The 13645-nt window shown below is 39.8% G+C and overlaps 1 protein-coding gene across 1 annotated transcript in view; it reads left to right on the top strand.

The window, feature by feature from the left end:
- The first annotated feature begins 1118 nt into the window (after positions 1 to 1118).
- Positions 1119 to 13645, top strand: part of LOC114132637 (neurogenic protein mastermind-like) — a 33312-nt gene continuing 20785 nt past the window's right edge. The window contains exons 1-2 of the mRNA XM_050210998.1: positions 1119 to 1590; positions 2163 to 2536. Of these exons, the coding sequence (XP_050066955.1) occupies positions 2303 to 2536 (234 nt within the window). The 5' untranslated portion in view covers positions 1119 to 1590; positions 2163 to 2302. The remainder of the gene's footprint in view (positions 1591 to 2162; positions 2537 to 13645) is intronic.

Below are 13645 nucleotides of genomic sequence, written 5' to 3'. Positions count from 1 at the left end.
TTCCGATTTTGAAAGCAATTTAAAACGGCGTTCCCATACGAACAACGATATAATAATAAAATAAACAACTCTGCATAATCTACTGTCGGACAGAATTCCCCTAAACAATCAACCGGTGACGTGCGGGTTGAAAACCCCAAATCTATATATAGGTAGTAGGTATCTCTACGTATAAAGTAGAACGAAATAACACTTAAAACGTTCGAGAAAAATTATTTGAAATTATAATCTATAGTGTATAACCATAACACAAATAATATAGTTTTTGAGATTATTATTATTATTGAGAAGTACGAGGTATAATATTACGCACAAAAACGCGATTTCGAAACCAGATCGGTTTTTTCTCTATTTTACTTTCCTGTAATATTATTTTATATTATTATATACCATATTATCGTTATAATATTCCACTGCGGAACGTCGAAAACCGTTTTCCCCTTCGCCGCCGATGATTCGTCCTATCCACCGGCGTCCATCGCCGACACCGGTGCGCGCGTGTGTGTGTGTGAGTGAGTGCGTTTGCACCGCGCGCACGATCGACTTGGGACCGTTCGGTGGCGGTGGCGGTGAACTTGGTGAAATTTCCGGTTGCCCGTCGTCGCCGCCGCCACTGCCGTAGTGCCGTATACACGACACCACCACTACCACGACCGCCGCCGCCACCACTCACCGATCGCCCTCACCGCCGCCGCCGACACGAGATTCCAAACGTTATCGGCCGCCCCGAGTTTACGATAAAAACGGCGACGAAAAATTATCGACATCGTTTGCCGTTCGAAAACGTCCTCCGTAGACGGAAAAATCGCGAACACGACACATCGTTCGTAAACGGATACGACGACGACGGACCTTTGACGGGCCTTTCGGGTCTTTCGGCATTTATCTTATTGTCGCCGTAAACACGGCCGTGACACGATATACATAAAATAACATAATATTCATATATATATTATATATTATTTATTATTATTGTGACCGTGTAGCGCATCGCACACGACGACCGCGGATTGATAGCGTACGGTCGCCGCCGCCGCCGTCGGGTGGTAACACTGTTCGACGTCTGTATATATGTGTTGATCGTCGTCGGCGGCGGCGGCGGCGGCATGGTCCGTCCGTTTCCTAACTGAAAACAATGGCGGCAGTCGTATGACGCGTCTCGAACCGGCACACCGTACGTTGCACCGCCGTCCGCTTTACGCACAAGCGATTTGTTGATTTTCATCGCGAATCCGATCGAATATTCGTCCTGCGATTTGTATCTATTTGAATTTTTTGCTCCCGGTGCGTATACCGACGGTGTGGACGTTACGGTTTTTTCGTGACAATCGCAATATTACAATTATGACTGTTTATCGGTGGCGATACCGACGACAACCCGTACAGACACCTTAGATCGGTTAGGGTTCGATCTCTGTGACTAAAGTGTTTAGTGTTTGTGAGTGTGTGTTTGATACTCTGTGATCAATTTTCGACTCGTTATTGCCATCATAGCCATTTAGGACCGGTCACAATGTACGTCGACCTGACGTGAACACGGACCCAATCATTGACGACCGTCCACTGGACCACTTCTAATATTGATGATGAGTGCGTATTTTGATTCTTTTTAACGGTCGATTGCAATATTTGCAATAGCTATTTACTCGATGCCCAATTATTAGTTAACGAATCGTTCTCATCTTGATTGAAATTTGAAATTATTCCGTTAAATATAGACTATGGAATAATTTGTCCAGTCAGAAACCAGTTGAATTGCACTTTGTTATCAGTTGTTTATGTTGCTCATCTTTCTAGATCTCGATCGGCTGTACTTACATTAAACATTTTTGTTACATTATTTAATGTTAATACCTGTTGAATAGTCTGTAATCTTGCTTAGTTTCTTCAACAAATCGTTGTTTACCATAACAGATAACCTACTAGCCACCAATATTTATTTACCAGTTTCTTATCAGTATTATTTAAAATTCTTAAAAAAACATTTTAGTATCAAGTAATAATGAAAATTCTCATAGAAAATTAGTTTCGTTTTTTTAAAAGTATTTTTAAAATAATAAATTGTTATACAAATCTACCTATATAATATTTTATTGCTTTATCAGCATGAACCCTTGCATGAACTGTTGATTTGTTTACAATTTAATCTTTGTTGATTGTAGTGCAAATGTGAGTAGCTGATCAAATTCATTCTACTAAACTGGCGAGCTACCATCTGAATTGCGGTCCTGAAGGATTGGACCAAGGTGCATTGTTAGGGGGCGGCTGTGGTGTGTTGCAGCAACAATCCGCCGCCCCCGGCATGGCCGATGTCGTTGTCCATAAGCGACAAGCGGTTATTGACAGACTAAAGAGACGAATGGAAGGGTACAGGAGGCATAACCAAGACTGCGTTCCGCGCTATAGCAACGCATTCGCAGAACAGCAAAATGTACAAGAAACATTAATGCTCAAACAAAAATACATGGAAACAAAGACCAAAAGAAATGTTAAAAAGAATGACAAAAAACCAATGGAAAATGGAAATGCTATGCCGGTAAGTTTATTATATACATTTTTAAAATATTTTTAGTTAGGATGTGTAGGTAAATTGTTTTGTATAATTTCTAAAATAATTATTTAACTGTCATTTTTTACAAATGTACATTTATTTTTATATAACACTTTAATTATTTAGGTTTCAAATACATTTTAACTTTAGCCTTCCTACAAGTATATTTTTAAATTATTTATTATTTTATCAACATTTTCAAATAATTGTAGCTACTTAATATAATATAATAATTAATTTCGGGACAGACATTTTCATCCGGTTGTTTATAAGCGTTTTATTATCAAACATTTCAAGGTTGATAATTGCTGATGTTGGTATATTCTGGGGACTTGATGATTGATGTTGTGCTAAAATTATAGATAATATTCTTATCTAACCAAATAGTCTTTCTATATTTTTCATCATACGGTATTAAAATCAAATACAATTTAGTTTAAATTTAAATTGCACTGTAGTATAAATTCATAATAATAGTTATTGATCTATGATAATACATATTTTCATCCACAAAATAATAAGAGAAACAGGAATTTTTAGTATTGTTGAGATTAAAATTTAGAATATTTGTTCAAGTATAACAAAAAATTATCTTGGACTAAAAAATAGTATTCATTGGTTTTTTTTTTAATTAGTTGAATTGGTTTTTAGAGGTCAATTACCCTATTCTACAGACGAACAAATAAAATAAAATTATTGATTGTCAATGAGCTAGGCAAAGAGAAATGTGACTATTGAAATTATAAATTATAATTTAAAAAATTATATAATGTGCTTATCAATTTTATTGGTATATGATTTACTGACTTATTTTATGTGAAATAAAATCAGATTAGTTAGGTATATTCTTCAAGTGTTACATTTTATGTTTATTTTATTAACTATGTATCTATATGATGAAAAAAATTGATTTTTGGTATGAGTTTAAATTCAAAGTTTACAGTTGGTTATTTCTTATTATTTTAGGTTTAATGTATTATAAGAAAACCCAGTGATTGGTGAAGAAAAAACTGTATATTTAGTGATTTTAATGAGTAGAACAAAACGTATGAAGTATTTGTTGAAGCACTAACATTTTTTTCGCCTGATAGAAACTACTTTAGTAGGTAATTTGTTTATTATGAAATCATCGATGGACTGTATAATTTCATGGCCAATTTCCTGAATTCCTAATCTGAAATTGCGAAAATTTTATTTTGCAAATACTTTGACTGCGACATTCTTAGTTTTACTGTGATTCAATTGATTTAAAATGCTTATTACAACCGAAATAATGTATAACAACATTTATTGGGGAATTAAACTCCTTAGGTTTTAATGTACATGAATGATTTTTCATTTAAATTTTAATGTACTTCCTAAAACATTCGTTACTTATTTAATGTCATTGAACGTTCGTTTAATCTCCTGCAAACTTGATCAAATTGTATAATAAAATAAACAAGAAGTAAAGCAGTAAAGTATTTCACGTGGAGATGGCCCAGTTAGGATAACAATGCTCCCGTAACTGAGCCCCGTACAGTTACTTATCGGTGAAAGGAAACTATGAGCTCGGACGAAATCACAATCTTTAAAGTAAAACAAATGGACATGCGCGCGTTGTTGCATCGTGTGTAATATTCGTTCGAATGGAAATTTTTATTTTATTTTTATCATCTAGTGCTTAACAATCTCTTTTTTTTTTCAAATAACACAATATTTATGTATTTGATATTAAATTACTCGTCAGAACATTTTTCACAATAGCTTATCTGCAAACAAAATAATTATAATTCTCGATGTCGTCGTCGCGCACTGTTTGCGCAATTTGAATATTTTTTTTAGATAACAACTTACGACAAAAAAAAAATCAACCTAGAAATGAACACCGAGATAGGTATTACTTATATGTAATGTATTATATATTATATTCGAATACATTAATTTGTTGGGATTATTTAACGTTATGGAATAATAATATATATTTGCGACTATTAGTGTACGTGCACTATATTAATACCTATGGCTATTGGCTATAATATGAAATTAACTTATATGCAGGTTTTGGATTTTGCCCTTGAATTGCTATTATAGTAGAGAATTAACAATGTTTTTTTGTTTAAGATGAAAAACTTTGGGTTTCGAGAAAATAAGGATGGACGATGGTAATAAATAAACATTACAAACATTGAAAAACCCCGACGTGAATGAGTTTGTGAATTTACTGTTATTGTTTACGCGCGGAGAGAGAAAGAGAGCGAGCGTCAGATACTCTTGCGATTCGGACGTTAACGTCCAGATGGCGTATCGTTCGCAAATTTCGTACTTTTATTAGTAAATTATTTCCTAATCGAGAAACCATAAACACGGTACAAACGTCGATTCCTTTCTCTTTTGGATTTGAATTTGGTTTTTCTGGCATGACGAGAAAACATTGTATTGTTCACGTACGAAATCAATGATATACAATAACCATAATTATATTATAATACGGTTAAAGCTGCGAACGATCAACAAATACGCATATTATTTGATATTATTGTGAATTTATGATCATCGTTTACGTTGGTGAATTTCTTTAGATTTTTAGGTTACGTGCGCAGCGAAGTCGTTTTTATTAACGGCAGTCCTTCGATTCCGATATTATTATTTAGCGATAAGACCGTCGCGCCGCTCGTCCATTGTTATCGTCGGAAACACGCAATAATAATATCATCCTTGCAGGTGGCTCGTAAACACATTTGCGCCAACGCATAATAATAATATTTAATAATAATCTATACTTAAATTTAATAACAGGTAATTTTACTATCGGCTGTAGTAATTTTGTCACCGTGTGTGTTCATCGTCGAACTCAATTTTATCGGGTTTTTTTTTTTTTATTCCGAGAAAACGTCTCCGCGGTGTACGAATAATATTAATTTATTATTCCCATCATTATCGGTAGGGGTTCGATCTGCCGACGACGATCCGATGCGAAAATCGAAACCGACGTGTCGCGTCGCGTGCGCGATGTCGTCGTGTCGCAGGAAAGGCGAATAGAAATTTTCGATCCGAGAGAATAAATAAAAAGTGTGCAAAGTCAAAAGTCCAAGGCCGGGCGGCGCGCGAAACGCATTTCGTATAATACAATAATAATTGTGCGCGAGGTAACCGGTTAACGGCAGCGGCGGCGGCGAACGGGCGAAATACATTGCGTGCGAGCGATCCCGTTGCTCGTGATTGACATGTGCCCCCTCCCCCCGCGGACGACCGACCGTAACCGCCGCCGCCGCCGCCGTTACTTCGCCCGCAACCGCAGCACTGGTAACGCGGCGGTGGTGTAATAATCATCGGTACGTAATAAAACCGACGGCACACGACGGCCACTTCGCGCGCGCACACCAATGCACCGCGAACGGTGTGGGAAAGCGTTGACGCGCGCAACGCTCGCAAGTGGCCGTCGGCGGCGGCCGCGCGACGCACGCGGTGCGCGCCCACGCATCGCCGTGTCGCGCGCGCGACCGAGTCGACGGAGACGCGCGTCGACACGAACATGTGGGTCGTCGCGGTGGTGGTACACCGCGCGTAATCAGAGCAACGTGTTTTTCGCGCCCTCCTCCCCCCCATTTTTGTACACGCTTTGAGGTTTTTGGGTTCTTGTACGGTCTCAAATCGTGTCCGCGTCGCGCCGGAGTTACGTCGGCAACAAGTTGCGCCCCGTCGACGATGCCGCCCCCATACCACCCGACCACCGCGACGTTACGTACTTTAAACGTATTTTATATTTTCTTTTAATAATTATCGATATTATTAATAATAATAACCGCGTTTGGATTACGAGCTTTCTCACTATTTTTCCTCCGATTACTCGTAAATCTGATGTATTATATATAATATTAATTCATCTGTCGACGATTTTTATGTTTTAAGGGCGCGATAATATCTGTTAAATATTCTACTATTATTAGTTATTGCTTACTTTACTGTTATTTTCGACCGCCTGTAGGCGATGGTAGTGGTCGATGCCTCTCGATGTGCTGTTATTCGATTTTATCGTCGTTGCATAACATTAGAAAATATTGCGTTTTCCGTTGGTTTGCCTACTCAATAATTAAAGACTGATATTCGATAATTGGCTATTATATTGTTATTGTACTTGTGTTCGTTTCTGAAACACCATTGTATAACTAGTTACCTTGGGACGGTTGAAGAGTAGACGTCATGATATAATCCGTGCGTTTATTTGACGAATAATGTGTTGGTGTCGGCCGTTATATTCCGCGTGAAAGTCTAAATCGGTACAACAACAAAAGGCGAATAACAATTTAAAAAACGGAATCGTTAATAATATTTCTATTTTTTCCTTTTAAATTGATATCGTCCTACACGAAATTTAAACGCTTAGAAATAAACTCCTCGTCAATCACCTACAAGTTTTTCCTCTTTCCTGTATGCTGTTTGTATGCACGTGTTCCTCTTAGCACACTCTAATGACCCCCACGATGCTATTATTGCTCACATAAAGGTTTATTTTCTTTTGCCTTTTATTTTGGTTTTAAATTTTAAATCGTTATCATTTAACGGCATTTCCGAGATTTCTTGTTAACGCGCGGTCGTTTGGAAATATTAAACCCATTACTGCGGCCAATTTTACGCGGATGTAGAAGTATGAGAAGTCCTTCAACTTGGGGTTGGTATAACTATCCATAACTGCATTGTGCTGTTCAAACAAAACCCTAAGTATAAAAATAATCGCGTTATGAGCATTTGCATGATATTATTGGGACTTAAATAAACATTGATGCGCGTTGGATGTTCTGCAATAGGGTGAGCGGGTGAGCCTGTTCGTATGTCAAAAGCGTTGGGTTAATATTGTTTTTAGAATGTCAAACATACTTAATTAATAATAAATACTTGACTTTCGATTTTTGAACGACTATATCATATTATAATAATGTGTGATACACGCCGAGAATAGTGTGGTTTCAAATATTATTATACTTATAAATTAAAACCGGCTTCGCTAAGGATATTTTCAAATAAAGTAATGAATATTATTTGAAATAAAATGCACCCCAAAGACGTGTTATATTTCGATAAATTCGAATAAACGATTTAACGCGGTATCGCGTGCGTCAAAATATTACGATTCCTATGTATAAATCGATTGTTTGCAGAAAGTCAAGTGGTCTTCGAGAGACTAGGTGATACTGTATACTTAGGGCGCGGATGGGTTCCCAGGGTGGGCGCAAGTTCTCGGAACTTGTGATGCCCGTGTTAAAAACGACTTCCGTTTTTTTACAAAATGTTTATTAAACAAAAAAAAATTAAATCTTTTTGAAAAAATCGCACTGCGTCGTATTATATACACATGTGCGTATATATATTTGTCATCCCGGCAGCGTCGGCGGTGGTTATTTGTTTGTTTCAAGGGTGTTTAACCCTCTGGATTATTCGTACGGCGGCGCGGCAGCGGCGGTGGTGGTGGCGGCGGTCCCGGCCAAAGGTGAGGTGGCGGCGGGTAGACGCGGCGCGGCGAGGGAGGTGATGCCAGCGAATCGATACCGATCTCTCATTCTCTCTCTCCTACACCCGTTCGGCGTCACCCTTACCGCCACCGTAGCGTGTTGTTCCGCTCATGTAATATCGGTGGCCGGCGCGCGCGGGTGGCCGCCCCCGTACGGCCATACTCACCGCGCGCCCGCCCGCCTCACCGCCGCCACCGTGATTTTGACGTATACGTATACGCGCCACCGTCGCGCGCACGCTGTGGACGACGCGCGTGTCCGCGATGTCGCCGCCGCGCTCACCCTTCAACCCCCACCCCAAACCGCCGTCCTACGACGCGCCACTGCGGCACTTATAACGTACGTATATGTGGGTGTGTGGGTGCTTTTTGTAAGTTATATACATAATGTATATATAGTAATAATGCGAGTAAAACGAGTATATAAACATATATATATGTACATAGTATAATGGTAACCCATTGGCGGGATAATTCGATAACGTTGTTGCGTCGCATCAGCAACGCACGACCCGCGGTAACGGTATCTTTGGGTATATAATAATACTCTGTTCGCGGATCGTAGACCATCATCTTCTGTTTGACGACGTTTAGGAATCGTACGAAAACGGCAGAGCTGCCGGAAAAAAATGCGTTTAAAAAAAAAAAACCTTTACCGTATACAGATTGACGCTGTGCGTAATGAGTAAAAAAATAATCGTAATAGCGTTTGAGTAATACGTACGTACAGCAATATACGTAATATATATATATAGTCTCGCCGCGCACAGGTGTTCCGCGTTATTCGTTTGTAGGTCGATATTATATTATTGCCGTTGCGTAAAATGACGTTATCAGTGGACTGTTAACGTTTATAAATTATAACGTTTGTTTTCTCCACCGTACCGTTTCGTATTTAATACGTACACACATAATATATATTTTATTGTATGCGACTGGTATCGATCGATCTTGCGAAATGTACTCGGCAGTTAGCGGTCTATAGTCGACGTTCGACGTCCGCTCAAAAATCGATAAATTCGCATCGACTGCATCGTTGAGATTTCGATAATCGCGCAAACGAGACGGCGACCCTGTATACGATTATATGGTTTGCAAAATTTCGGTCTGTTCACGTCTTATCGTTTTTTTTTTTTTTTTTTGGCATTAAAATCTACTTCTGGCAGATTTCTATAATGTCATACATCGTCATATAGTGCAAACGTTATTGCTTATTACGGACCGTTTCGTTTCCAGAGGACTTCTTCCCCCTTTTATTTAATAAATTAATCGATTTTTGTTTTGGTATACAATACACCGTAAGTAAGTAAGTAAGCTCGGCGTGTTGTGTGTATAATATAATGTGTGTGCGCGCGATGCGTTGGCGCTCACGTGTGTGTGTGTGTGTGTGCGTGTGCGTGTCGGTGGACCGGCGGTCGAGACAGGGGACAGATGCGATCGCGTTCGGTCGCCGTCGCTTCTCCTAACAGCCGTCGTCGTCGTCGTCGGCGGCGGCGTCGTCATCACCGTATGTCGTCCCTGAAAATGTATATCGTCGATTATGACTATATACTATCCGCGGGTGTTTCGACGACCTCTCTCCGGTCTGGAGTGTGTGTGTCATACACTCTCCTCCGGTGCAACAGCCACCGGCGGGGGCCGAACGAGAGCGTAGAAATGGCCCTGCAATTGAAAAATTGAATTATATTTACTATCATTATATTATATTATTCGTCTGAAAAACGTCGTCGACTGAGTATTATCTCATTATATTACTCGAGACGGTTCGTAAAACACCTTTCGAGCATTGTTGTAATATACTCAACAGTGGTAAAACGCGTATAATACTTATATAATATGTTGTACAGTCGTCGTGTATGTTAAGGGGAACGGTCGATTTCCGGTGCACCGGTTGCCTCGGCCACATAATATTCACGTTGACACGAAACTATACGCTTAGGTACATCATATTATATCGCTCGTGAGCGTGTGTGTGTGTGTGTTTTATGGCTACCCGACGTCGTTGTTACGCGCTCATCGGTGTATCGTCTCTTCGCATTGTATGATGTTTGTAGAGGTTTTTTTTCCTGAGTGTATGCACAAGACCTTGAACTTGTGTTCACCCCAAAACTGTAGCATGCATAATCAAACAGGTATATATATATACATAATACTGCCACTGCAGCGTGTCCGGTTATTTTTTTATTTTGTCCGTCGTTTGTTTTCTACTGAATATAATATTAATAATAATATATTCCGTCGGCGATGTGTCGTCGTCGCTGTCCGTCTGTGTGGTTTATATCGTACGAGCATAATATTATAGTTAATTGTGTGTTTGCCATTTGCCGCAGAGGCAGACGCGTGCGTGGGACGGTGTCTCCGCCGTCCGTCGTGTCGTGGTGTTTGTTAGGACGACGACAATATTATTTGGAGCAAGCCACTATTAGTTTTTGAATCAGTCGAACTTAATTCGGTTCCGTTAGACTCATTTTAACGATTTTTTGAATTATTCGAATGAAATGTTGATACCATTAAGATAAACACCTTTCAAAGATCCGTAGTTTTTCCTATATTGTTGAATATTTATGAACATTATTAACTATGATGAGTAAACTAACGTTTCGTCCGTCGTGAAGTCTCCGAGAACAGCGCACGTACGTATGTGTGTGCATGGTGATAAATGAGTAGTTGTGTATATTATTTATTGCTGTTATCTTATTGAAGGTCGTTATCGATAATCCGGACAAGGTTAAAAGTCGCACGCGCTACAAAAGAGTGTATACAGTTCTGTGTCACTATAAGTGCATATAATACAATATTTATGTATCGGGTGATCTTTGATCCGGACGAGAGGAATAAAAATTGAAAAGGAAAACGACTCTCTTTGGTGTCGGTTTGTGTTGTGTTCGTGTAGGTCTAGTTGAAGAGAGATAGATCTGTGACACATGCGGTGCGTGTGTTTGATTAATGGTGTATATGGACATCAATAAATTAAAAACCACTTGCCGAAGAAGATAAGCGATTTTCGATAAACTGTTGTCGTATTGGGAAAATACATTCGAGAACAACGATCTACAGCAGCGTTGGCGCACACGTTACCTATTAGTTTTCAAATTATTTAGATTTAAAACACATAATGTAATAATGCGGAATTTACGATAAGACGGACGTTATCGTTCATTTTTTTTCGAATCACGATAATCATAAATATTGTTTGGCCTTTTATATGATATTACGTATCTTTAGTAATCCCTAAAGCAACACCCACTGATAGTGCTGGCAGATGTGTTATCCGAAACGAGTGATGATCGGACACGGCCGTGTTATGCGTCTACTACAGTTCACATGTCTCGCCGGTAACAACATTACCAGCAGCTGATTACGGCAATTTAAATATTATGCTGTAGCGTTTAGTGAACGAACTATGTGCTCGACAATATATTGTAGTCGAAAACAAATATTTTTTCGTTTTTTTTTCTTGAAAATTCGATCGATGTCAGAGGTTTTTACCATGACGTGATGTGTCGCGATACATACGTCGTATGTGAGGTATTAATGGTATTATGCGTCTCGATGTTTGTTTTAGCGTAAGGCACGTCGCATACCTAAATAATTGTCGTCCTTGGAGTGAATGCTTTGCGCACTAGTCGTCAAGACTCGCGGACAGTTTATAATAACGAACGCGTTTTAATAATAATAATATACAATAGGTATATTGTAGTATAATATTATAGTTTCGATATTATACACGTTTTTAAGTTCGTAAGCTACATCAAATCGCGGTTTTTAAGCTCTGAAGCTTTTAAAAATCGGTTCTGTTTCGCGCCAACTCTCAGCCATCGTCGTATCCGACCGTATTCGAATATCCAGTATCGACTTATTATCATGTGTTTCAACTCGTTATAATATATTTGTACCCAAAACAATAATTCATCAGCGTGATGTTTTGCGTCCGCGAAAAATATGGTTTCAATAAAAAGCGTCGAGTATTTTTAAACACTACTACTCCGTGCATTTATTATATACTGGCAATCGTGTCACACACACGCGCGCGCGCGATCGTATTGTGACCCTGGGTCTGAGATCGCGAGCAATCCTTGGAATTTTACCTTCCAATAATACGTCGTTGTCCGAGCGAAGCTCATCAACAGCAGACACACACACACACTCGCACGCATACACTTGCATTCCACTTCATTGCGGGTCGTTTATTATTATTATATTATTTTTCTTCTTTTATTACTCATTCATTTAATTGGTCTCATCGTGTGTGTGTGTGTTTGTGCTCGCCGGACGTTCGAGAGAAGACCCGAGTTCTTCTTGAAAAAAAAAAAAAATTCATGCTTTTTACATAATAACACATCATACACATTATATACCATATACGTAATAACAATATAATGCTCTGGCACGGTGGTGGGTGTCGTAGTGGTCGCGAACAAAAAAAAAAAAAATCGTCTCGTACGCACGTAATCATATCATCGTAATAATACGTACGACGGTGGGCACCGTCGTCGTCGCGTCCGGACCACCTGCGCGCGCGATCGTGTAGAATAATATTATTACCGCACCATAATATCGTACGATATCGTTGTATATTATTTTACTATTTTCATTATAATAATAATATCGTACTGTGATATAATATTACCGTGTACACGCGTAACGGCCGACGTATATGTCGCCGATACGCGGTGTACACGGTCATCGGGTTCGCGGCCCTCGGTAACACTGTAACGAAGGCGCTCGTGCCTCGCCGCAGTGCAGGCACAGTTTTGTTTTTTGGATCGGTATTATATACCCACCGCGCGCGCGTTCGGCTCGCTCCATCACTCTTTCTCTCCGACCGTCCGTCACTCTACCGCCGCCGCGCCGCCGCTATTACACGCGGGTACCAAACTACACACACACATTACTTCTTTGCGTAACCCCTCCACAGTCGTGTCCGCTACGGTATAGCTCGCGTACGATTTATTATTATTATTACTACTATACTATTATACATAATATATATATATATGTGTAATAATATGTGATGTGTGCGTACACCGTCATATAAAATGTAATATTGTGCCAGTGGTTCTCAACCGTACGACGCTATTTATAAACTCCCTCGTCGTGCCTATTTATCTACAACCCCGTATACACACCACCCTCTTTCGACGATGACGATCGCCACCGTATAGTCTGCGTTTGCGGTACGGGCGGAGTGTTCGGGTCTTATGATTTCGTCCGTACCAGACTCCACATAGCTGCTGGCAGAGTCGCGTTTCGGGAGACTACGAAATCATTTTTTTACACTGTCACAGTGTAGCTGTTGTTGTTTGCCGTACTGCGCGCTCGTGTCGTATCGGTTAGGTCGTGTGTGTGCAGTAGGTAGCGGTCGCGGTGTACCTATATAATAATAATAATAATAATATTGTATACTTGGGAGTCGATCGCGCCAGCCGATTGCTCGTGATCGTAATAATATGTGCCACAGGATGTGCGCCGATGTTGTTGTTACCGCACTCCTCCTGTACACGACGCGGCTTGTCCACACACACACACACACATACGTCGCTCTCGCCTCCGGAGTGTACACCGGTGTGGTATGTCCTTTTCGCTGCACCGGTGGCATTGGTCTC

Source organism: Aphis gossypii, chromosome 1 (assembly GCF_020184175.1).
Source record: "Aphis gossypii isolate Hap1 chromosome 1, ASM2018417v2, whole genome shotgun sequence".
In the NCBI taxonomy this organism is placed as follows: Eukaryota; Metazoa; Arthropoda; class Insecta; order Hemiptera; family Aphididae; genus Aphis; species Aphis gossypii.
Note: the sequence above shows the minus strand (reverse complement) of the source record. Positions and strands in the feature narration are given on the sequence as shown.